At 33.9% G+C, this 24,523-nt stretch overlaps 3 protein-coding genes across 3 annotated transcripts; 1 reads left to right on the forward strand and 2 right to left on the reverse strand.

Moving 5' to 3' along the window:
- The first annotated feature begins 621 nt into the window (after positions 1 to 621).
- On the forward strand, positions 622 to 8,813 carry LOC106777694 (nodulation receptor kinase). Its single transcript, XM_014665403.2, has 15 exons — positions 622 to 865; positions 1,169 to 1,670; positions 2,269 to 2,735; positions 3,146 to 3,293; positions 3,733 to 3,804; positions 3,908 to 3,976; positions 4,675 to 4,746; positions 4,858 to 4,929; positions 5,009 to 5,184; positions 5,830 to 6,056; positions 6,306 to 6,432; positions 6,505 to 6,573; positions 7,371 to 7,560; positions 8,017 to 8,149; positions 8,243 to 8,813. The coding sequence occupies exons 1-15, from the start codon at positions 766 to 768 to the stop codon at positions 8,579 to 8,581; spliced, it is 2,763 nt and encodes a 920-aa protein (XP_014520889.1). The 5' UTR covers positions 622 to 765; the 3' UTR covers positions 8,582 to 8,813.
- A 2,683-nt stretch (positions 8,814 to 11,496) lies between these two features.
- Positions 11,497 to 12,154, reverse strand: LOC106777665 (protein BRICK 1). The gene is made up of 2 exons (XM_014665346.2): positions 11,924 to 12,154; positions 11,497 to 11,733 (listed from the first exon to the last, which is right to left on the reverse strand). Exons 1-2 carry the CDS (start codon positions 12,054 to 12,056, stop codon positions 11,609 to 11,611), a joined length of 258 nt encoding a protein of 85 aa, XP_014520832.1. The 5' UTR covers positions 12,057 to 12,154; the 3' UTR covers positions 11,497 to 11,608.
- Positions 12,155 to 13,832: 1,678 nt separating this feature from the next.
- On the reverse strand, positions 13,833 to 23,665 carry LOC106777664 (probable cytosolic oligopeptidase A). The gene is made up of 17 exons (XM_014665344.2): positions 23,152 to 23,665; positions 22,856 to 23,023; positions 22,458 to 22,581; positions 21,923 to 21,999; positions 21,251 to 21,394; positions 20,931 to 21,161; positions 20,771 to 20,861; positions 20,338 to 20,459; positions 19,632 to 19,739; positions 19,265 to 19,510; positions 17,577 to 17,722; positions 16,203 to 16,320; positions 15,614 to 15,773; positions 15,491 to 15,522; positions 15,236 to 15,301; positions 14,168 to 14,239; positions 13,833 to 14,087 (listed from the first exon to the last, which is right to left on the reverse strand). The coding sequence occupies exons 1-17, from the start codon at positions 23,590 to 23,592 to the stop codon at positions 14,004 to 14,006; spliced, it is 2,430 nt and encodes an 809-aa protein (XP_014520830.2). The 5' UTR covers positions 23,593 to 23,665; the 3' UTR covers positions 13,833 to 14,003.
- Positions 23,666 to 24,523: the final 858 nt, after the last annotated feature.

Below are 24,523 nucleotides of genomic sequence, written 5' to 3' on the forward strand. Positions count from 1 at the left end.
TTACCTACCTAAAGCGTAATCAGAAACATGAGACTCTAACAATAATGCTCATAACCATTAGTATAAAAATGCATAGGTCAACATTAGTGGAAAGCTAAGTATGCAATATATAATAAATATATTCAACGAAACGTCACTAACAATTGCTACGTATGTATTCCAGAAAAGTTCAAATTTGTTCCAAGATACCACTCTTATTTTGATCATGTAACATCCATGGTTTCAAATGAGAAGAACGAAGGCAGAAGAAGACGAAGGAGTGGTCTGTCCAATTATTTTAAACCATATCAATATTAAATACACAAAATCAAGCAACCACCACCACCACTCCATGAAAAATAATGTTTAACATCAAGAACATATAAAACTATAAAAGAAATATTTAACAATGGATCTATACTAATTCAATCTCCTTACTCGTCTTCCATCTCTTTCCTATCTACTACCTCCTGCAGTTTCCAGGCTTGAAGTCAAACCCCTATTTCTCAAGGATATTTGTTCTTCTAATCCTCCATCCAATTCAGTACTTGTGCTAAATGGCTTCAAAATCTTTCACAAGAGACAAGTTCTCAGAATTATGGGATTAGGCAAGCTTTCTTTCATTTCTCCCCTAATCTGAGATATAGGAAAACTCAAGAGTTTTGGTGATCAAGGCAGAGAAAGAAATGGAATTCAGAAGAAAATTTATGGTACTAGGTGGAAGATGAAGTGTTAGTTGGCATGATTCAAGTTTGCAAACCAATGGGGTAACCCCTATTCCAGATTATGATGGAGTTACCAGAAATTTGGGTATTGAAACTGGTTGTGGCATGTGCTTTTTGTCTGCATATATTTATCATATCAGTTTCTGGCTCTGCAACTGAAGGTTAGTAGGTTAAGATTATAATTCTTTTAGATCATGATGTCTATTACCTGGTATATTTTCCAATGATGATAGCAAAAAATTTAATATAAACGAAAGGTCAACTGATGATCAAGGTTAAAACGAGAAAAAACAAACAAAATTTGTGAGGATAAAGAAACAGAACTGATAGTTTTATGCTTTCCAGTTTCCACCCACAGAATCTTAAAATCATTTTACACTTTCTTTTATTTATGTTGCTCAAATATATTTAGGGCAAAATCCCTTTTAGTACAAAATAAGTCTAATCCGTGACATTTTTTGTAGGGTTTGAAAACATAGCATGTTGTGCTGATTCAAATTACACAGATCCCCAGACCACCTTAAATTACACAACAGATTACACATGGTTCCCTAACAGAGGAAGCTGCAGAAGACATGAAATTGGTTTGAATGAAAAAGTTCGACTGTTTTCTATAGATGAAGGAAAGAGATGTTACAATTTACCAACAATTAAGAATAAAGTATATCTGATAAGGGGCACATTTCCATTTGACAGTATAAATTCTTCATTTAATGTTTCAATTGGGGCAACACAATTAGGTGCAGTGAGACCATCCACGCCACAGGACTTGGAAATTGAGATTGAGGGAGTTTTTAGGGCTACCAAAGACTACATTGACTTCTGCTTAGTGAAGGGGGAGGTGGATCCGTTTATTTCTCAGCTGGAATTAAGGCCATTGCCAGAAGATTACCTACATGATTTGCCTGCCAGCGTTTTAAAATTGATAAGCAGAAATAGTCTCTGGGACACAAAAGATGAAATCAGGTATGTCATATACTTTAGTTTGAGGTAAACTTCACCATTTATCAAAGTGTATCTCATAGAAATCTACAAGGCTTTGGAATTATCACTTTATGGTTTTTATGAAAGCATTATGTTCACAATATAGGGAATGGATGTTAAATATTCAATTAACGTGTTTATGGGATAAATAATAGCAATTTTGCATTTTTTTCTTGCTAATGCTTTAGACAGAATGAAGTTGAGCTCCATGTGCAAGGATCATATACCTATAGATGCATGAGATAACCTATGTTCACCTAATAGACAGAAGTGTAAGAAACCTTTATGTACAGCTTCTTTTCTTTATGATGCAATAAGATGCATCGTAATGAAAATAACAATAAAACGAGAAGCCAAAAACCTATTATCACTTAATCCATTATAATGTGACTCACATGAATTACTGTCATAACTTATATACCATAAGTGGTGCAAATTGAAAAAAGGGTGTCAATGGGATTTATCCTTAGTTTATTGAAGTGATTTGTGTTTAGTGTTTGGTTTATAGTTTTGTTTTGCTTCTTGGTACCATGGACCATGGATGGAAGGTCTTATAATATGGCTATTTACCAAATTATAGGTTCCCAGATGACCCAAGTGATAGAATGTGGAAAGCAACTTCAAGTCCATCATCTGCTCTCCCGTTGTCTTACAATGTTAAAAATTTTGAGCTCAAATCCAACATGACACCACCTCTACGAGTCCTACAGACAGCTCTTACCCACCCTGAGAGATTGGAGATCCACAGCAGCCTTGACACTGAGGATTATGAATATCGTGTATTTCTCTACTTCCTTGAATTAAATAGCACTGTCAAAGAAGGGAAAAGGGTGTTTGACATCTATGTTAATAGCAAGATTCAAAGGGAAAATTTTGACATATTGGCGAGAGGGTCCAACTATACATACACTGTCTTGAATGTTTCAGCAAACGGTTTACTTAATTTAACCTTGGTCAAGACATCTGGTGCTGAGTTTGGACCCCTTTTGAATGCTTATGAGATCCTGCAAATGCGATCATGGATCGAAGAGACCAACCAAAAAGATGGTAGTGTGTCTGTGTTGCATTCCTCCTTTTTTGGGTGGGGTTATTGCACTTGGGACCTATTTGGATAAACTTCTCTCTAAGAATTTCTACAAGAAAGAGCTAATGAGAAAAAAAAAAAAACATCAGCTTCTTCACAAGTTAAAATTATTTTACAAATAAACTTTGTAGAAACTTTCACGCATAGCTTCTCTAGATTTTTATTTTTTAATTTGTGGTGAGCTAATTTTGAGTAGTTCATAAATTTTTTCTTGTTTTTCTCTTTTAGAAAACCTTATGGAGAAGGTTGTCCAAATAGACTCTTAGCTTTTTACATTCCATTTTCTTATTCATTTCTATAATTAAGATGGTTTATGGATGTATTTTAATTTGTAACCAGTCTTCAATCTCTTTCTCTCTTATTTTTACTTTAGTGGAAGTGATTCAGAAGATTAGAGAAGAACTGTTGTTGCAAAACCAAAACACTAAAGTGCTAGAGAGTTGGACCGGAGACCCTTGTATTTTCCCCTGGCACGGAATAGAGTGTGATGGTTCAAATGGCTCGTCTGTTATCACCAAGCTGTAAGTCCTCCAGTTCTAGTTAAAACACTGCCACATGTATATCAACTCGGATTATGGATTTAGTAACCCAAGACTAGATGATCATAGTGGAAATGAAATGCAACCCTGGTGAATTTAATCCAGAGTCAGTGATTTGAATTCTTACGAGATTCAAAAACTTTCACAGCTGAGTTTTTGAAAAAAATAAGAGAAGATGTATTTTTACTCCATGCATACTTTACTAAACATCCACTCAATCTCACAACTATGTCTATAGGAATACCTAGTCAAAGACCATTATATAGACAATGGTTTTAATGCTTTGATACATGCAATTGCCAACCAATCCATATCTCTAGCTAAGTAGGTTCTTGTTTAGATAAATGAAGTGTTTTTTTACGCGCTTATTCCCCTTTTCATAATCAATTTATTGTTATCTACATTTTTTCTCTATTTCCAGGGATCTTTCCTCAAGTAATTTCAAAGGACCAATTCCTTCTACTGTTACTGGGATGACCAACTTAAAAATACTGTATTGCCTTCAAAACTCTCTTTCAATTGTTTCTGCATCTATTTTTGGAGGATAACCTGGGACTCTGTTATATGCATGGATGTAACTATTTGGTCATGTGCAGGAACCTGAGCCACAACAATTTCAATGGTTATATTCCCTCGTTTCCACCATCCTCCTTGTTGATATCAATGTAATGATCCCTTCTAATGTATAGCTATGCTAGATGTAAATTATAGTACTTCTATTATACTTGTTAGTGTTATCATGAAAATAGAACCAAAACACATAATTACTGAACGAATTGCTAGTTAGGTTCACTTTTACACGACTCAACATGCATTTACCTGAAATTTGATTTAAATGGGTGGCAAAAATTGCATGATTTAATAAACAAGTTTAGTTCCTAGCCTTCGTTCTCCTTCTTGAAGCAGCGAGGAAGCATAACCGTGTAGTATTACATGGATTCAGTATCCTATACACATATGGACAACACATAATTGCATTAGGGTTAGCACTCTATTGAAATAAATCCTTCTGATTTGATGTCTCTGTACATGCTCTAACATCCTATGCATAACTCTAGGAATTAGGTCAGTCACATAAGAGATAGAAAATATCAAATTAAGCAGTATCTATAACATTCGTGAGCATCCTAACCCTTATTTCTCTGTGACACTTTAGTAGGTGCAGATATGCCTCTGTATGTCATCTCTGTATGGATAATATTTGGAAAGACGTGCTTTGACATTATTATGTTACATAATGATCTTGTTTGTTCCTTCCTGCACTTAGATTCAGATCATAGAGAATATTCCTACTAGTGTCATCAAGAAAATTACCTACCACTGAAAGTTGTTCATATGTTGATTGATTTATATTTCCGAGCAGAGATCTAAGCTACAATGATCTTATGGGGTCACTTCCAGAATCAATTGTCTCACTGCCATACTTGAAGTCTTTGTAAGTATTTGAGTTGACATTCTATTTCATCCGTACCAAGAAGTCACTTTTGATTATTTAGTTTTTTAATATACTTTCTACAAATTTTGCTTGTACTCTATTCACTCCTAGGTATTATGGCTGCAACAAACGCATGACTGAAGACACTCCAGCTAATTTGAATGGTTCCCTGATCAATACAGAGTATGATGCACTCTTTGAAACGAAAAAACAGACGCTTTAAGTAAAGTATAATTTGATTTTTTTGGCATTAATATTTCAGTGACGGAAGATGCAAAGCAAAAGAACCTAGATTTGGACAAGTATTTGTCATTGGTGCTATCACATGTGGATCACTTCTGATAACATTGGCAGTTGGAATCATTTTTGTTTGCCGCTATAGACAAAAGTTGATTCCATGGGAAGGATTTGGTGGAAAGAACTACTTAATGGAAACAAGTAGGCATTTTGTATTCTCTAATCCTTTTTCCTTTTTTTATCCTATGTCTCTCAGCATTCTAAAACATTACATTTACTTTTAAGATTAGAAGATATATTCACTTTCCTCTTTAAATACAATCCCAGATCGTGAGATCAATGGTCCTGAAAGATTATCACCTTTATTACGTACATGGTTTTACATACAAAAAGAATTAGTTTAAACTTCTTCAAAAAAACAAGATAAATATGAATGAGATTCTGCTGTTCTGAAGAAAGGTTTAAAGAGCCATACATCTTTAATTGCATTATCCTTCTATTGATCTCAACGGCCCCTGTCTCCAAGATTAATTCCACTTTCTTATATTGTTTCTAAAACAAATTTAGGGTTAAGCTGCCATTTCAGCTAGGAACTCAGCACATAATGTTGTGTATAGTGATGAAAGTAACAAGGAGGAAAAAATATTAGAAAACTAACATATCTCGTGCAACTTTCAACATAAATTACTGTTACAAGTTTGAAATCCATACCTGTGCACTTAGCATGAGAACTTCAATGATCACACTGCTATCAATGTGTTTTTTCTTCTGCGTGATAGGGATGCTGATTAGTTTTGTTCAATTTACACTGAGTATATGACATGATTTTCTACAAAAAACATGCAGATGTAATATTCTCTTTGCCAAGCAAAGATGATTTCTTAATAAAGTCTGTATCAATTCAAACATTCACTTTGGAAGATATAGAGGTTGCCACAGAAAGGTACAAAACTTTGATAGGAGAAGGAGGATTTGGTTCTGTTTACCGGGGCACTCTAAATGACGGTCAAGAAGTGGCAGTGAAAGTCCGTTCAGCCACATCAACTCAGGGAACTCGAGAATTTGATAATGAGGTACAATAGGCATTATTCAGTTTATTATACTAACAAAGTACCCAGGAAACTTTTCTAATTAACATTTTTTGGCTGCAAGAGTAATTCAAAAGCTGATGTTTGCATCCTGGCAAATGCTAAAGAGAATATAAGATACTCCCCTTTTTTTCACTACATCCCTGGCTCTTACATTCCCCAAACCCTCTTTGTTTGAATTTTAACAATGGCCTACTTTTCCACCCACTGACCAGTCTGTGATGTTTCTTGCAGCTAAACCTTCTTTCAGCAATACAGCATGAAAACCTAGTGCCTCTTCTTGGTTACTGTAATGAAAATGATCAACAAATTCTTGTGTATCCTTTCATGTCAAATGGTTCTTTGCAAGACAGACTCTATGGTAAACATACCAAAATCCTTTCAGCTCATTTGTTTTGGTACCCATTAATTCTAAAATTCAATTTTATAACAGGGGAACCCGCAAAGAGAAAAATATTAGACTGGCCAACTAGACTCTCTATTGCTCTTGGTGCAGCTCGAGGCAAGTAATATATGTTTTACTTTTCCTAAGATGCAGCAAATATACCTAATCAACACATGAGCTTAAATCAAATTAGGAAGGAAAATAAACTAAAATGATTCATATTGATTCTATGGAATAAAAGAACTCCAGGAATCATATGAAAAGTGATGAAGGTATTTGAGGGGGAATACCAGAAGAATCCGACAAAGATACATTTCATAATAGTATTTTCCATACCCAATGGCAACACTTTGGACACACTCTACATGTGTTCAATTTTCTTCAAACAATTTTTCAATTTTTGTTTTAAATTTTGTTTTTGTTATTGACAATGTTGAGTGTTGACAATAATCTTTTCAAACATTAAATCTAAAAAATAGTGATTTAAATTGGAAGAGGAGCAAGCTCATGAATTCTTGATGGTAAGATTTAAGAAAAAAAAAAGATAAAGTTTAGTCAGACTATCATTGCATAAAATAATTTATTAGGTTTTAAATAGGGGCAGGAAGATTAGGAGGTGTTCGTGAAACTTTTTCCTTAGTATCTTAGACAAAGGAGCATGGTGAGATTTACTGGAAGGGGCAGAAACCACATCATTGATAGTTTTTCTTCATAGTTGCAATACCGTAGAAGAGAGAGATAGAAAGACAACATTCACCAAGTAATATCTGACAATGCTTTAATTGGTTCATCATAAATCTACGTTGATATATAGAGAAACATGGCATGATGCATCCTTAGACTTAACTCTCTTCGTTACAATTTTCATTTTCATCAATGTCATGTTGAATGCTAACAATTTTTTTAGCAAGCAGGTTTGGCATATCTTCACACATTTCCAGGACGTTCAGTAATACACAGGGATGTGAAATCAAGCAATATACTTCTAGATCATAGCATGTGCGCTAAGGTTGCCGATTTTGGTTTCTCAAAATATGCTCCTCAGGAAGGAGACAGTAACGTTTCTCTTGAAGTCAGAGGAACTGCAGGGTACCTGGATCCTGAGTAAGTGGACATTTTCGATCATGTCTTAACCACAACTTCTAATACCGCTTTACTCCATCACTTTGAGAAAAAGATTTATTAACACTACCCACATGAAGGATTCTAGGAATCATCTCAAAAATGAAAGGCCCTTAAACACAAATAATATCGGAAAAAAAAGGCTCACCCTACTATCATGTACCAATTGAGTTGTGTGTCATGGAAACCCTGTCAACTACAGACAGCTTGAAGAAATGTTTCTGAATAGAATTTCCTATATGAAGTGTATATTCATTCATAAACGTATAGAAACTAGACTGTTCCATATATAAGACAAATTACAAATGATAATCTATGCGATTTCAAACGAGACAAAGAAGAATCTGTCACTTCAACTCTACTTTTTCTTTGTTGCAAAATGCAACTACGATCTAAACAACTTTGACAATATCAGAATTTTATCCCCATGCATTGCAGATACTACAAAACTCAACAATTATCTGAGAAGAGTGATGTCTTCAGCTATGGTGTGGTTTTACTTGAAATTCTGACTGGGAGGGAACCTCTTGACATAAAGAGACCACGGAATGAGTGGAGCTTGGTTGAATGGGTATGCTCCATGTCCTAAATGTTTTGTTTTACTGGATTGTACTAAATCACATTTTGTTCACGTCACGAAGAAATAACTTTGCATGCATTGCAGGCTAAGCCATATATACGAGCATCAAAGATGGAAGAAATTATGGATCCTGGCATCAAGGGCGGATACCATGCAGAGGCAATGTGGAGAGTGGTGGAAGTAGCACTGCAATGTCTTGAACCCTTCTCAGAATATAGACCAAGCATGGTGGCCATTGTCCGTGAGTTAGAGGATGCGCTCATCATAGAAAACAATGCATCAGAATACATGAAGTCCATTGACAGCCTTGGAGGATCCAACCGCTACTCTATTGTCATAGAGAAAAGGGTGCTGCCCTCAACTTCATCAACAGCAGAATCAACCATCACAACCCAAGCCTTGTCCCATCCTCAGCCGAGATAGTAAATGATTGAAAATGGAATTCTTTTGATTCGTTTTTCATAACTGCTTTAGTAATTATACATTTCATATGGTAAAGGAGAAAATGTTAGTTTTTGTGATGGTACTTTCATCCACTCTATGCATCTTCAGACTAAGCTCTTGCTCAGCCTCACTTTTATGAGTGAAAAGAATAAAGTGGGAGTCATGCAAACGGCCGTATCATTTGCCAAGTCCAAACTTGACTGATAAAAAATTGCGTAAACTAAATTGATTGTGATTTAATCTTAAAACAAAAGAACTGTGCATTGAACAAAGCTAAATCTTTTATTGATGGACTTGGACTGGTTGCATAAAGCAGGAGGAACACCTAAATCTGTAAGGAATATACTAATTTCAGCCAAGCAATTATTAAGGGGTCCTTTTATCTCTTTTTCTCAGGGTAGAAATATGTCAACAACATAAATGTTGGCAACTTCTATGTTCTTATTATTGTGGAATCACGATTGAAGTACTACTGATAATCAATCATCGCGTCTGTCTTCCTAGATCAACGGTTTATGGACGAGGAATGTGTTGACCATAAAGACAAGTGACGTGTTGTTTCTTAGGAAGCATTCATAAAACTCAAACCTTAATGAATATTTCAAGTTTTGGACTGTCCAAACTCTCAAACGACACGGAGGGAGAAGATAGGTTTTATTGTATTTTGCGAAGCAACTTTACTACAAGAAAACAATTTCCTCGGAAACCAACCATCCTCATTCTGAGTTGATAACGTCCCTCTGAAACACCTATTCTTTGATGGGTATTATTGAACAAATGATTGACTGTTACAAAGCATAGTTTTTAACGTGTTATTAGATCCTTACAATATATTCTATTAACATTTTTCCACAACTTAATTTTTTTTCCGATATTCTCTACATTAATGTCTTTATCTTACCCTATTTCCTTATCTTTCTCCCAATCGTAAAAAAAAGTCATAGAAAACGATTGCAGGAACAAATTTTTCATTTATAATAGGCTTGAGTAGATACATTCAAAATGTACATAGAGACCAAATGATGCTGGATTGAACGAGATAATGTAGAGCAAAAGAGATTATCAGGGTCGCCTGATTCAATCAAGGTTATTTTCATTTCCGTTTCAGAGGAAAGAGGGAAAATTTTCATTTCAGTTCGGACACTCTTCTTCCTCCCCTTTCCCCCCCACCTGGGATGCCCCTAATTAATAAATAACGTGTTGATGACGATACCAAAGAAATGGTATGAGATTGTAGTGACAGCATAATTGCCATACTATGCAGAAGCAATACTAAAAGTTAGCATAAGAAATTGTTTTCTGATTAAAATGCAAGCTTGAGTTCCACCGTTACAGTAAAGTGATAATAATTTTTCCCTCCAAGGAAAAATGACCAACAAAATCATATTGAACAACTAATCACTTAGGCTTTTGCGTGATCAACTTCATAATCGTAAATCACACTGTTTCTTCCAAGTTGTAAATTATGCCCCTTAAGAACACTAAAATTCGAGATAGAATGAGAACAAGCAAAAGAAAAGATGGAAGGGAAGAGATTGGGCAGTGAGAAATTCAGAACTTACCCAAAGGCATAAAAGGAATGCTGTTGGAAATGAGCGAAAAATCTATTAGGGGCAATATTAAAATTCCTCACTGTGTATATGTAAAATGTCAAACTCAGTAGACCGTTTTGAAGAAAAAATATAGGTATGCAGTCAGTACAGATTAAAAACAAAGAACAGAGTATCAATGGTACTTTAAATTGTGGTGTAACTTACGCCACATCTCATCCCCATATTAGTATGTAACAATCCATTTATATGGAGACGAGAAATCCGTATTCATTCAACTAGGCTTCCTTTTCCTACAAATTCATTCAACTAAGCTTCCTTTTCCTACAAAGTGAAAGGTATCGTTGAGAATATTTACTTAATATATTTATTATTTAAATTAGTTTTTAGGAAATATTCTAGTTTTAAAAATATCTTTTAGTTTTAAAACTAGTAATTATTTAGATTTAGGAAATCAAGATTGACCTATTATAAATATTTGATATTTTGTTACATTTTGTTCTCTCTCTCTATATATATATATGGAGAGAGATCTCTCTCTTCTCTCTATAGAGAGAGAAAGAGAAAATACATGAATAAAATAATAAGTTCTTCCAAACAACAAATATTTCTTATATCTCTCATATATCTCATATCTCTCGTATATCTCATATTTCCAAAACCCCGTATAATAATAACTCTCAATCAATTGATGCAATCTTTCAATTACGACATTCTTCAATTACTTACTACATCTAAGATGACTGATGCGTCAAACCTAAAGCGATTGATTATGCATTAAAAGTATGTCGCAAATGAAACTGAGGTGGCAGAGGAACAGCATTTTATCATGTAAGCTTAAGCACTAGGCAGGTGCAATGAAAACACTCTGGCTACGATGAAAAGGACTGCAAGCCTAAGTAGATAAATTTTCTTTAAACACTTATAAGGGGGAAAAAAGAGAAAAAGAAAACGAAAATTAAAATTAACTTAATATATTAGTTGGTTTATAGAAACCTTCTTATATTAGTTTTTTTAAAAGCTGATTTTCATAACTTATTTACATACCCTAATTTCGGCTAATTTAAGGTTATGGAGTTTTATTTTTTTTTTCTTTTTCTACTTATTCTTTTTCTATAGATGCTTCAAGAGAATTTTATCCAAACAAATATACAATGGCATTGGAAGGAACTAAGTTAAGAGGCATTGTGAGTTAAGTCACATGGCAAACAGGGTAAGAATCTGAGAATTGCAACAACCCGTGCTTTTGAACTCCAACTTGCAAATAAAGCAGTGCAGTAAAATATAGGATCACGCAATAAATAGAGAAACCAAGAGCTATAGTTACAAAACAAAGCATGAAAATGATCAAACACTTCACTTTTGATTTATAAACGACTTACATATTAAGAATTCCGTTTAGATTTTACATCATAGATGGAGAGTGCTTACTGGAAAGCCGTATTACAACACAAAATCATGTGGCAAAAAGAGAAGGGTTGGCCGAGGCATTGCCCACTTGAACTTCGAGCAGTTCCAATCTGCGCTCCAACACATCCAGCTTCTCATTCAGAGACGCCAACTTGCTCTTCGTCGTAGCCTCTGAAAAACACATTAAATTTTAGAGGGGCAGAATAAAAACTCAAACTTTGAAATGCTTTTGGCGTGATTCAACGTGCTCCAACACTAATGGGATACCCAATAAGGTGAAGGACACAATGGTGATGAGGTTTCGCGGATAGACAAAACGACACCGTGACGGGTCGTTTGGGAGAGAAGGAAAAGTGGGTACCAAATTGAACAAGGAAGTCGAAGAGGCGACGAACGTTGAGAGATATATGAGAGATGAATTCGCGGTTCTCCCAATCGGCTTGCACTGCGATTCCAACGTTTACTGCATTTGTTATCCCTCCCGCACGAGCCATTCTCCTTTTCTTTCTCTTCTTCTTCAGCTCACTTTCAGATCCAATGCTAATGGACTCTGCAGATTAAAATGCTCAGTTTACTTCCTCCCCCTCTTTCACACGGCTAAATATATATATATATATATATATATATATATATATATATATATATATATATATATATATATATCTTTAGTTTTGTTAAATGTAATCAATTATACATTATTTTAAATGCTATTTTCAAATTAATTATTATAAAATAGACAATTTTTTTACTGTATGTTTATATTGTTTTACCAATAGTGATTGAGTTTAGTGTAGACTACTAATAATTTATTACAAGGTGAGATTTGTCTTAGAGTACAGTTTTTTTGTCCTTAGTTTTCAAAATTAGGTGATAAATATTCTTCTCTGACACCATGATAAGGATAGATATGTGGATGGAAATTGAATCATAAGTTGACGCAAGTTAACTCTATTGTTTTTATGATATTAACTTATTTGTTTTTCAATTGAAAGATATTTTCTGTTGTCCCTTTTTGACAGAGTAAAACTGATAGGAAGATTTTTGTTTGTTTTCTGCAGTGGCAGAAATACAAAGGGTGTTGGTTGAAAAATGGTAATGGTAAGGAAAGGCAAAGAAATGGAGGGTTGACTTCATTATTGCCAGTGAGAGAAAAGAGAAAGTTAATGTGAAACTAACTTATCCTCCTTCAGTTGGAGGTTATCATTATGAAACTTTTCTTTCGTTTAATTTTTGTTAACAGATATGATATGTGAATTAAATGGCAAGACTTGATGAGAATTTTTCTTATATTTATCTTTTGAAACTTGTCTACAGATTATCATAAACAACTTAAACCAAACACACAGAATTCTCCTAAATCATCTCAAATAAATCCCCTCCTACAAATAGTAGATTGTGTCTACCGAACAAAGCATAAGTGGTTGGAGACCATTCTTCAGTTCTTCAAGTATGTGGTGTGTAATTTCATTTGAGCTTTTCGAAGAAAGTTCAGTATTACTTACATTTTGATTTTGTTTAATAATTTTGCATTCAAGAAAATAGAAGATAAAAAGTTGAAAGAAAGGTTTGTTGATGGTAGATAGGGCAGCCACCTATTTGGAAGACGTGAAGGCAAGGAATATAAGTTGTTAGAACGTAGCCTTCACATTCATCTACCACCCACTAACAATTCTTGGCCTCTTCACTCTATTCATTCTCAAACATCATCTAATCCATTTCATTCTCAGAATCATTTAAATTTTATTTTAGATGACCTATTGCATGTTCTTGAATGTCTCTATAAACCTTTAAAGTTTCAATACTGTTTTTCCAAAAAGAGTGAATAATGCTTCAAAACTCCTAAAGAACAATTTGTAATTTCAATTTTTGTAGGAGAGGGTAAAGAAGAAAAACCTTTTCTTCCTGGGTAGATATTGTTGGTTTAAGTCGAAAAATTCTAGCAAATTTCCTTACATAATCATGCTGAGTAAATTTATTATTTCTTTTACTACTGTAATTGACAAAGAAATATATTTTTTATTATTTTAATTGTTCAAAAATGTAACTTTATTATACATTAACCACACATAACATTTAATAATGTTTGGTAGTTTGAAAAGATAGAAAGGATTTTTTTTTAAAAAAAAAAAGATCAGTCCCCCTAAAATTTTCCAATTCAATTTGGAAAGATACCAAGAGAAAAAGTGGAATTCTGTACTTCTATGTCAGTCTTCGTAGTGCTATTTTTCTTTCAGAAAGCGAATAAACCATAAATCATAAGGGGGATGTTGTTGAAATGTAAATGGCAGAATAATCATTTTTCAAATTTAAATTCCTTTGAGTGTCGTAAAAGCAAACTTAAAAAAGAGTAAGAAAAGCTATAAATGAAAAAAGTACGATTCCCTTTTTTTCTTTTTCGTAATTGAGTCCCATTTATATTATGTATAAAAGTGGCAACTCTATCATAAAGCTGCAACTGGTAATAGGCCATTGTGCCTAAGCAATGCATCTGGTGTTGGTTCTCGGCCACGGAATTGCACAAAAACCTGCATACACCACACCACCGTTATTACATGTTCAACACATTGAACTGTCTTATGACAGTGGACAAAAGAAATTGTCTTACATCCAGTGGTTCCTTGCCACCTCCAAGAGCAAGAATGGTCTCCCGGAACCTGTGCCCCGTTTCTTTAACAGCCTGTGCATGTGTAAGTAAAACACATAGTAAACAAACTCTTGTTGCCGATAATAAAGAAACATAATCAAACTCAAACATGTAAGAATCATACGTCAAGGAAGAACAACTTTGCCCATCTAGGCTCCATGTTGAGGACTCAATGGAAATCATTATGAGAAAGACTAATTATTCATTTAATTCTCATCTTAATAGTTTTATAAATTGTATCTTTTAAACCCTATATTTAAAAATCATTGATTCTAATCGTAGGAACTAAAAGAGATTAAATATAGTGTGTATAGACACTAAAATAAATTATTTTCAAATATAGAAACTATAAAAGATATATTATTCAACTGTAATCACTGAATGAGAGTAATTTAACCTTACTATCATAAACACTAAACCATCAGTTATAGTTTCGGTTTGAGTCATATGATCACTAACTGATAAGAAAGAAGCCGGAGTGTAAGGGGAGTTGAAAAAAAAAAAATATATATTATTACCAATACCAAGTTGCAAGGAACATGTATGACAACAAAGGTGAGCAAAATCAAGTATGGCTGAAGTATCATTTTTCAGAAAGCGGAATGATATATTAACAGTATTTCAAGGAGCAGATTATGTCAAACCAGTCTTCTAGGGAGGAAATGATAGCGTCCTTGTTTGGTAAAAAAAAAATAGATTGGATAGAAATAAAAATGGTAGATGAAAATATGAGAAAAATAAGGAAAGATAGAAAGATGAATGAAAATATGTAAAAAACAAAGTAAAAAGGTTAGTTTTGGACTCCATCCTATTTTCCTCTATTTCCGTTCAACCAAACAACAATTATTTTCACACAACCTATTTCCACTTTCTTCCTCCTATTCTCATACTACTAATCAGGAGTATTAAACATGGAAAATAGAGGATTTTGTTCATTAAATACAAAGGCAAGTCCATAAACAGTAAAGTTCAACAATATTAACAGTATAGGTCCTCCATCCCCACTCTAAAAAGAAAAAAGAAATGTACCGTGTCATTATCCAATCCAACATCCTCAAATGCTGAGAAAGCATCTGCAGACAGCACCTCAGCCCACTGCATAACAGACAAATTTACCATAAGAAACAAATAGCTCTGTCTCCATTCATTGGAGGACAGGGATATTTCTATAGGGGAAAAGGGAGTCTTCCACAATCATAAAAGAAAAGGAGTGGAAAACACATTCAAAAGAGATCCTCAAGACATAAAAAATGTTAATCAACATTAAAGCAATGTGGAATATACCTTGTAGCTATAGTATCCAGCTGCATATCCACCTAACAAATGGAAACCCCAAAAATCATTTTTTTTTTGTTGAGACACTTGCATAATTACCAACTACAAAGAGAAACAAGAGGTGCAGCAAACCTGCAAATATATGGCTAAAGCTGCAAAGGAACCTGTCCTCTGGTAATGGAGGAATCACTTGAGTTTTCTCAGAAACTCTGCGGTCAACATCATAGATGGACTCAGGTCCCCCAGGAACATATTTTGTATGAAGTTCCAGATCTAGACTAGCGAATTTTAACTGTACATTATATTTATAGACAGATTAGAAGACATCATGGGAAAATGCATATTTTAACGATACAAGAAACTAAGGACACAATTAGCATTGATAAATAAAATACTAGGATCAATTAACAGAATATTGAAGCCTGACAAAAAAGTCAATGAAGTAAAGCCATGGTGCAGATTTTACTTTTTCGGGATGCATGGGTGCCAAAGCACTATATTTATGTAAAAGAATAAGGAATAAGGGATGGGAGGTCCCAAATGAACCTATACTGAGGCCGACCACTTTTAGACCACCAAACCCAAATGAACAAACTAGTTACCACATAATAAAGATCTGAATTAGAAATGAACTAGTTCAGCTTTGATTGAAAAGTTGAGAGTAACCTCCGCAACTTCAAAATTACAGAAAGGAATAACCAACCATTACATTCACACTGACCTGTCGAAGACTTAGAGAGCCAGCTCGAAAAGTCCTAGCAGCAACAAGCTTCAAATATACTTCTTCAGGGAGACTCTCACCAGTTTCAAAATGCTTTGCAATGCCCATTAAAGTTTCTCTATTGTTAAAAAGAAATGTCATAAACACAAAATACCTGATGTTTTTTTATTCAAAAACTACAATGTTAGTTTTGCAAGACTTGAACTCGAACAGTCTACTCATATCATACAGCCCTTCCATTAACTGTTTTGATGATAACAAATAAGATTAATTTGAGGTACTAATGTTTGATTAAGATATATTCAAGTTACAAGATACACAAGAATTCACCAATTAAATTAATTGCAAACAGAACTTCATGGGTTATTTGACTTTTTATGCTCAAGAACAGCAGACAACAGTTACAAGCATGAACATTCTGTAAAAGGTGAAACTCAGTTGCATGAAGAACAAGAACAGTCAACATAAAACTATCTTTTGCATGCAAAAGAACTTCAAAAGTTTTGTGTGAGCATACAGATGTAAAAAGCTAGCTGTTTACTCAACCTTATAGACTTGAAGAAAAAAAAATTGTAATATTCATCACCAAAGGACGTGAGATTCTCATAAGGAGTGTTTATTTGTATATCCTATCTAAAGGAACTTTTCCTATAAATTTCATTCAAACATATCTTTGTTCATAGCAAAGAATGATAACTAAAGAGTACACGTGAAAGGCAGAAACAGCTTAGTGTTGAAGTATACTAGACATTCTTAATCTTAAAGAGATTAAGAATTTTTCAGGAGTGACCTGGTGTATTCATGTAAGACAACAGTAAAGAATACTTGTTATAATCAATTTGATGATAAAAGTGAAACCTTTCAAGAGTTATTCCAAGGAGAACTAGATGTAACTCAGGTTGAGTGTGATAATCGTTTTTATGGAAAGGTTTTTAAAAGCATACACGTTTGTCTCTTAGACAGTCTTCTAGTAGCTACTGTTGTTTCAAGTTTATGAACAGAGAGTACTACTGTTCAACTCATCCCCTCCTATTTGGGTTAAAAGGGATTAGCTCAAAACAAAAAGCCTAAGAATGCAAAGCATAAAGGTGAAATGAAAAGCAGTTGAAATTTTGATTTTAAAAGCAAGAACAAGCAATGTTGATGTGGATAATGGACAGTTGGAAAGAATCAATTTTCCAGCACGTGGCAAAAGTTATTCAGAAGACATTGATAAAAAAGAGAATCAAGCATATAATAATAACAATTATTATTATATACAGTTGGGAATAACACCAAGAAGTTTTTTCTTAACTCTCGTTATGAAAAAAGGAAGGTCAAGAGTAACATCCGACCAAGACAAGGGTATAACCTCACATGGAAATATTTACTTACCTATGGTAACACCAGTTTTCCATGAACTGAGAAGGTAATTCAACAGCATCCCACTCTATTCCTCTAATACCAGCAACCAGACCCTCATCTTGTTTGGTAAGCATATGCTGAAGTGCATGACCAAATTCATGGAAGACAGTTTCCACCTAAGAAAAAAAAAAGATAATTTAAACTACACGATGTTGTAGATAGGTGAACAAATTAGTAACTGCCGCCGATTCTACACACAAAATTCTATGCAAAATATGGCCTGTTTGGACAAACTTATCATAAGCACTTCTACAAAACAAAAATAAGAAAAAATTGAGATGAACTCCTTCATAAGCTAAAAATAGCTAATTCACAAATTCAAAACAAGAATTTAGAAATTCATTTCAATTTTTTTCTTTTTCCTTTTCTTTCTGATGTACATAGAAATTTGTCCAAACATATATTGTATCTCAGTTTATATTTTGTTAGGCCAAATTTTAATAATTTTTAATTTACTTGTATCGTTTCAGTTGGGTAGTTAACAAAAATATGCCAAAACCAACTCAACCTAACCCAATTCTAAATTATCCAATCAGGTCATTCTCCCCCTAAACCTGACTAGTTTTTGTGCAGCCCACAATAAGAATCAGGTATCAAGTTGTTGAGTTCAGAACATATTGGGGGTTTTCTGAAACTAACCTTTAGCTCAGGGGTCTTGCATTTTAGCTGTTTTATATTTTTATTATAAGCAGCCATCTGGTGCAACTACTATTAGTTTAACAATTGGCAGAAACATGAGCCTTGAAAAGTTTTGACTTCGCGTTGCTTTTTATTTGTCCACTATATCAAACCCAACAAGATGTCTCAAGATTTTCCTTTAAATTTTACAAATTTAGAATGGACGGGAAATATTCTGTTTTCCATTACATACTAATTTATGAATATTTTGATTGCACTGCCATCAAGATACAGTATAGATTTTTAAATTTTATTTTCCATTGTTAGCATAAGTAGTAGTGACCCGTGTCACTTAATCCCGGTTATATCATTTTGGATACGGAAGCTGAGTGCTTCCAAAGTAAGCCTTTGTTTAGCACAGAATTATTTTGTAAGAAAAAAAAATCATTGTTCCCCCCAAATAGATGCAAGAAGATTTTGGAAAATAATTGTTTCCTTTTTAACCCCTAAAATAAGCTAACTTTCATGATTACAAGCTAATTATTACAAACTAGTGGATACACAAGCATTGTTGTGCCTATGCGTTGACATTACTGTAAGGTAATAGAAAATAGTTATCATAACATAAAAGCAGCTACCGAAACGGTAATGGTGAAATTGTACAACAAAATGTGTACACCCAAAGCAGTAATTGAAATTGGTATCCTCTTTATATATTAGTACAGAAGTATAGATGTTAATCCTTCACTTATTTAAGAGGAAGCTTTGCCATAAATGCCTTCACTTCAACAATTTTCCAACGAATACAGTCAATTGAAATCAAACCAAATATCACTTATCCAAACAAAATAAATGAAAAACAGTAATTGTTCGAGTAGCCCTTTACTCATACTAAAATATGCCAACACATCAAGAGCATATATTGCCAGTCGCAAGAAGTGTTTTAATTAGCTTTTAAGCAATTTTTTTTTTCCTCACAGATAACAATCATAGCAAAAAGTTATAAATTAGACAGACACATAACATAAAATTGAGGTTACCTCACGGAATGTCATTAGACTTGGCTTGTTTCCTACTGGAGGAGTTTGATTGCACACCATGTGAGCAACGGGTAACCTTGCTGAGGTACCATCACGTGATAATACACGACTTCGAGCAAAGACTTCATCCATCCATGCACCTTGTCTTTTTTCCGCGGGACGACTATAAGGATCAAAATAAAAATACGCTATTGGACTACCAGAAGAATCCTTAACACGGAAGAACTTGACATCATTATTCCAGACCTGAATAACAATAATAACGTGTCAGGAAGTTTAAAATAGGTGCTCTCCATACAAGAATCATAGCTAAACAAAAAAAAAAAAAAAAAAAAAAAAAAAAAAAAAAANAAAAAAACTAGTTTACCGGAGCTACACCATCAGCTGGTTCAATTTCAATGCCAAAAAGTGAGTTTGCAAGTTTAAAGAGACCGTCCATAACCTTTGGCAGAGAGAAAAAGGGACGCAGCTCTTCCTATGACATACAGAAGCAGAAGCATGAGCATTTCCAACTCCAATAAAATGTTTACAATAAAAATACGACATATAATTGAAAGGAATAAAATATTGTTGAAACAGCAGATACACTAGTCAATGGTGTGAACCAGTATTAGCATACCATAAACTGTAATTAGAGGGTAGGACTGTGAGAGGAACAAACTCTTCGTGGCAATTGACATGAATACAAATAATTGTGCAATAAGCCTAACTGTGAAATATGAAACTTCAAACAATCTATTTTTTTTAAAACAAACATCAACGGATAATTTACAACAGTCAAATATTTTGCAGACTGATGATAATTTCTTGTTACTTTACCATAGGAAAAGAGCATTCAAACTGACTGTAAGTCATAACAATTCAACAGCTAATAATAAAATAGTTGTATAAAAAGTATTGATTCCATGAGTAATTTCATACATGAACAATGTATTTGATACTAAATAATGTAGATCTTTCTTCTAATCGTTCTACATTTCTTAATTCTCTAATATAACAGTTAATTAACCTTGTTTCTTAATTTATTTATTTTGTCTTTCTAAACCATAACTGAGATAGTGCAATAGAGAAACCTCATTAATATCATATTTTGACTCGCGTAGCCTCTCACTCCAAAAGGTAATGTCCCAATGAGTCAAATCACTAGCTTCTAATGCATCCTGACTTTTGGAGAATTCCTTAAGGTCTTCAATATCTGCAAAGAAAGATGCAACACCTAACTTATTTCCTGATTAAAGGAAGAGACACATCTATATAAAAAAACAAATTTTAGATAGAAAATACAGTCTCCCATGGTGCAAATATGTCAGAACTATCATGAGTCGGCCATTTAGAATCCTTCTAAAACAACATCTACTTTTTACTATTTTAGAATATTCAAGACAATGAAAGGCTAACTCCAGAAAGCTTAAATGCAATGCATTATCCTAATGAATAAATAATAAAAGGATATACAAATCAAAGTCTGATGCAAACACAATTACAAACACATTTTATACACACTACCTTTCACTGCAGGATCCCAGGAAGCTCTGCGAAGCTTTTCAAGAAGTTCTTCGGCTTTATCAACAGTTGCCATTTTGGTTGCCATGCTAACCTGATATATGATTTATACATAAGCAACCTACAACTGGGTTATGTTCATAATATGGCAGATGAATCATACCTCAGCATAGTTATTGTAGTTGAGAAGTTTGGCCTTTTCCAACCTTAGCTTTAAAATTTGATTTATTATTTCTGTATTATCCAAATCTCCAGTAGATGCCCGTGATACATATGCACGGTAGATCTCCTCACGCAAAGATCGGTTGCGAGCATGTTGCATAACAGCAATAAAACTAGGGGCATCCAATGTAATTACCCATGGCCCATTCTCAGCGGTGGCATTTTCATGCCCCTGCATTTGCCCATTAAGTAATCAAAACTCAAAAACAAAGCTGATTGTCACAACTTGAGAATAATACAAAACATGTAAGATATATATACCTTGGTTACTGCACTTTGTGCAGCCAACCCAAGTGCAGTAGCAGGTAATCCTTCAATTTCCTTCTTATCAGTAATTAGTTTTTCAAACTTCTTTGTTGCATCTAGAACATTCTCCCCAAACTTTTGTGATAACTTTTCCAGTTCCTATGAATAAAATCCAGAGAGAAAATAAAATTGTAACTAAAAGAAAAGCACCAGTGCATGAAATATTGTTAAGTTATGAAGCCTGATCACTATGCTTTTGGAATTTGAGCTCACAGAAAGAATTATTTGATCAAAAATTTATTACTTGGTTTAATTTGGAGTTGGGATATTAAGCAAAATCCTCCACTCTTCTCAATTTCCAAAAGTATGTGATGCTAATAAAATTGGGATTGCTAAGTGCTGTTCAAAATCCATATACTGCATTTGGATCTTTCTCAATTTTCAAAGTTCATGTTGCCTATTATGTTATTTGTCACCCACATTTTCATGATATGTATAATTAATATTTCATTTCTACCCTTGACTGAGAAAAGGATAGGCCTGGTTGCTTACACAGAATAGAGAACAAAGATCAAGATATAACCAGATTCGAAAACCTAGTAGATAATCCTAAACGATGGGAATCAAATAGGATATGCGACTAAAAGATATAGTTTACAATTTTGTTTAGTAGTTAAAATAGCACACCTGTTCAATTTTGTTAAAACTTTCTCTTTTATCATCTTCAAGGGAAACTCCATTCAGAACTGCCTCCTTTATTTGGCCTGCAAAGACACACATTCTTTTATTAGTTAAATGTAAAATGATGGGCTCAAAATAATACATTTTTAAAATTGAGTGAACAGTGAATGAAACAACAATCTGAGATTTAGCATGGCCTAGAGTACAGATTATACAAGGTCTTCAACTACGTGTAAGACAGACAATGTCATACAGATATTACATATCATAAATCAAACACTGAAGAGAAGACGACAACATCTCTTTCGCCCCAAAAAAACTCAGCGTCAAATTGGAGACTAAGTAGACTCAGAAGTAGAAAATTCTTCACCAACTTCACACCCTGCGTCTTTCACCTTATTAAATGAAAGTCTATAAGCCGAAAAGAAGTATTAGGATACAGACAGCAATTTCAAGCAACTTTTACCGTAAAAGCATGGCAGTACTGAAACAAAATCACATCACAACAACAACATATCAATAAGATGTCATAATAACTTACTTTCAACAATGCGCTTACGAGCATCACTAAGTGTCTGCCAATCAGGAGACTCTCGAATGGCTTTGAACGCATTATAAATAGGTTGGCTTTGACCCAGTCTAAGCTGAAACTTAACCTTCTCTGCCTGCAAACAGAAAGTAATCCACCAATCCTCGTTAGCACACCAAAGCTACTGTTCTCATTTTCCAAATATAAAAAGCTGAATAGCATATTCCAACATGGCTCATGTGTTATAAGCCAACTAAACAAAACATACTAAATCCCATAAATTGTTACACTACAACCCAACTGTATAAAAAACAATTATACTAATACAAAAACAAAACAGAATATAAGATACGCAAATACACATTGAAAAAAGCACCCAATTTATTTAATTTTCAATTTAAAAATAATACCTGAACATCTTCAATAGCAGAACGTAACTCAGAACTATCCTTAACAGCCTTTAGATGATTGACCATGCCCCAAACAACAGATAACCGATCAACTATCTTCTCCAACGGTTCCACCAACTTTGGCCACGACGGTTCCACATTTCGTTCCAGATCTTCCAATTCACGTTCCTATCAAAAAACCGAAAAATCCCCATCATGCAAACCAGCCCCAAAAACCCGAATCAGCCCCGACCCATTTCTCGAATCCCGACGGAGAATCCAAAATGAGAGAAAAGTATCGAACTTGTTATAATTACCAGTTCGCCGAGGAGAGCGCGAATTCCGGGTCGCACGTGCTTGGGCTCGACGACATCGAAGGGTGGGAAGTCGAAGTTTTGCAGAAGAGGATTGTCTTCGATTACGCCGTTGGGCGAAGAAGCAGCCATGAAGGGAGAAGAAGAAAAAGAAGAAGCGCGAAGAGGAGAAGTGGACTTGTGGAGTCTATGGAGGCAGAAGGAGAATGAGGAAGACCAGAGAGGACAAGGATGGGATTTGGGGAATTGTTTGAGGTTTGAAATGGAACAAGAAGTGCGGGTTAGGAGTAATGGGGGGATTGAACGAGAGAAAGTTAGGGAGAGACGTGTTGCCATGAGCAGGTTTGCTATAAGAAGGGTACCCAATACACTTGTGCGTCTCATTTTTGAGAGTTTCTGTATACAATGATTTTTGTGTCCAGGTTCGTCAAAAAAATCTAGCATGCCACACTTTTGTTTGTATTTACTTTCCTATTTTTACTTTTATTCTTGTAGTTCAAAATTCTGTTTCACATCCAACTCTTTTACAGACCACCTTAACCAGTGTTATAAATGTAATCCCAGGTTTAGTTAAATTTGTCAAACCACTTATGACAATTACTTTTGGTTGGTTTTGCTTTTGATATTTGTGTCATGTTATGGTGTTGATGAGATTTTTCTTTTGTTCACTATAGATGTATTCTTTTCGAAAATAGGCTGAATGTGCATTTGATGAATTGGTATTACATTAGTAACTTGCCTATGAAATTACTAGTTTTTTTTATTACTTTTCATACCCTCGTACTAAATCAATGAATGAAGTAACATGTTACGGGTTCACCCTATCAGTGTAAAGTAAAGTAGTGCATCAAAATTAGTCATTAATCCAAGAATGTCTTAGATAAAAAGAAAAAAATGAATCAAGTGACAATTTAAAACAAAAGAAGCTCTCGTTTTAAATATTGAGATCATACTTTATGAAGATTAAAAATGATGGATACCATATGAAAAGAAAGGTAAAAGATTATTGTCGTAAAATGTTATATTGAAAATAGGGGTTTGATATAATTGAATATACAAGTTTCCGTTTTAAATGTTAACCGAAGAATAAAAGTATATTATTAAATAAATGGATACGATAAATAATATATAATGATAAATAATCAAAATTTGTGTATTAAAATTGATATTTTGATTTATTTATATACATGTATTTATAGTTAATTAATTTATAGTTAATTAATATTAAATCTTGTTATTGATGCATCTCTCTAAATAATCAATAATTTATATCGTCATAGTCTAAACTTTTTACGTATATATACTCTTTGGGATGCTTATGATTATATCTTCATACAAACTATGAAAATATATTAAATATTTAAAAACTTTTGCA

The sequence above is a fragment of the Vigna radiata genome, chromosome 11, assembly GCF_000741045.1.
Source record: "Vigna radiata var. radiata cultivar VC1973A chromosome 11, Vradiata_ver6, whole genome shotgun sequence".
NCBI classification, from domain to species: Eukaryota; Viridiplantae; Streptophyta; class Magnoliopsida; order Fabales; family Fabaceae; genus Vigna; species Vigna radiata.

Coding starts and splice junctions, on each gene's coding strand:
- LOC106777665 (XM_014665346.2), bottom strand. CDS start 12,056: ATGGCTCGTGCGGGAGGGATAACAAATGCAGTAAACGTTGGAATCGCA. Junction 11,734..11,923: donor CGACTTCCTTGTTCAATTTG/GTACCCACTTTT, acceptor TGTGTTTTTCAG/AGGCTACGACGAAGAGCAAG.
- LOC106777694 (XM_014665403.2), top strand. CDS start 766: ATGATGGAGTTACCAGAAATTTGGGTATTGAAACTGGTTGTGGCATGT. Junction 4,930..5,008: donor GGTTCCCTGATCAATACAGA/GTATGATGCACT, acceptor TTAATATTTCAG/TGACGGAAGATGCAAAGCAA. Junction 6,574..7,370: donor TGCTCTTGGTGCAGCTCGAG/GCAAGTAATATA, acceptor TTTAGCAAGCAG/GTTTGGCATATCTTCACACA.
- LOC106777664 (XM_014665344.2), bottom strand. CDS start 23,592: ATGCTAGATTTTTTTGACGAACCTGGACACAAAAATCATTGTATACAG. Junction 21,162..21,250: donor CACAAAGTGCAGTAACCAAG/GTATATATATCT, acceptor GGGCAAATGCAG/GGGCATGAAAATGCCACCGC. Junction 16,321..17,576: donor GAAAACTGGTGTTACCATAG/GTAAGTAAATAT, acceptor TTTTAACAATAG/AGAAACTTTAATGGGCATTG.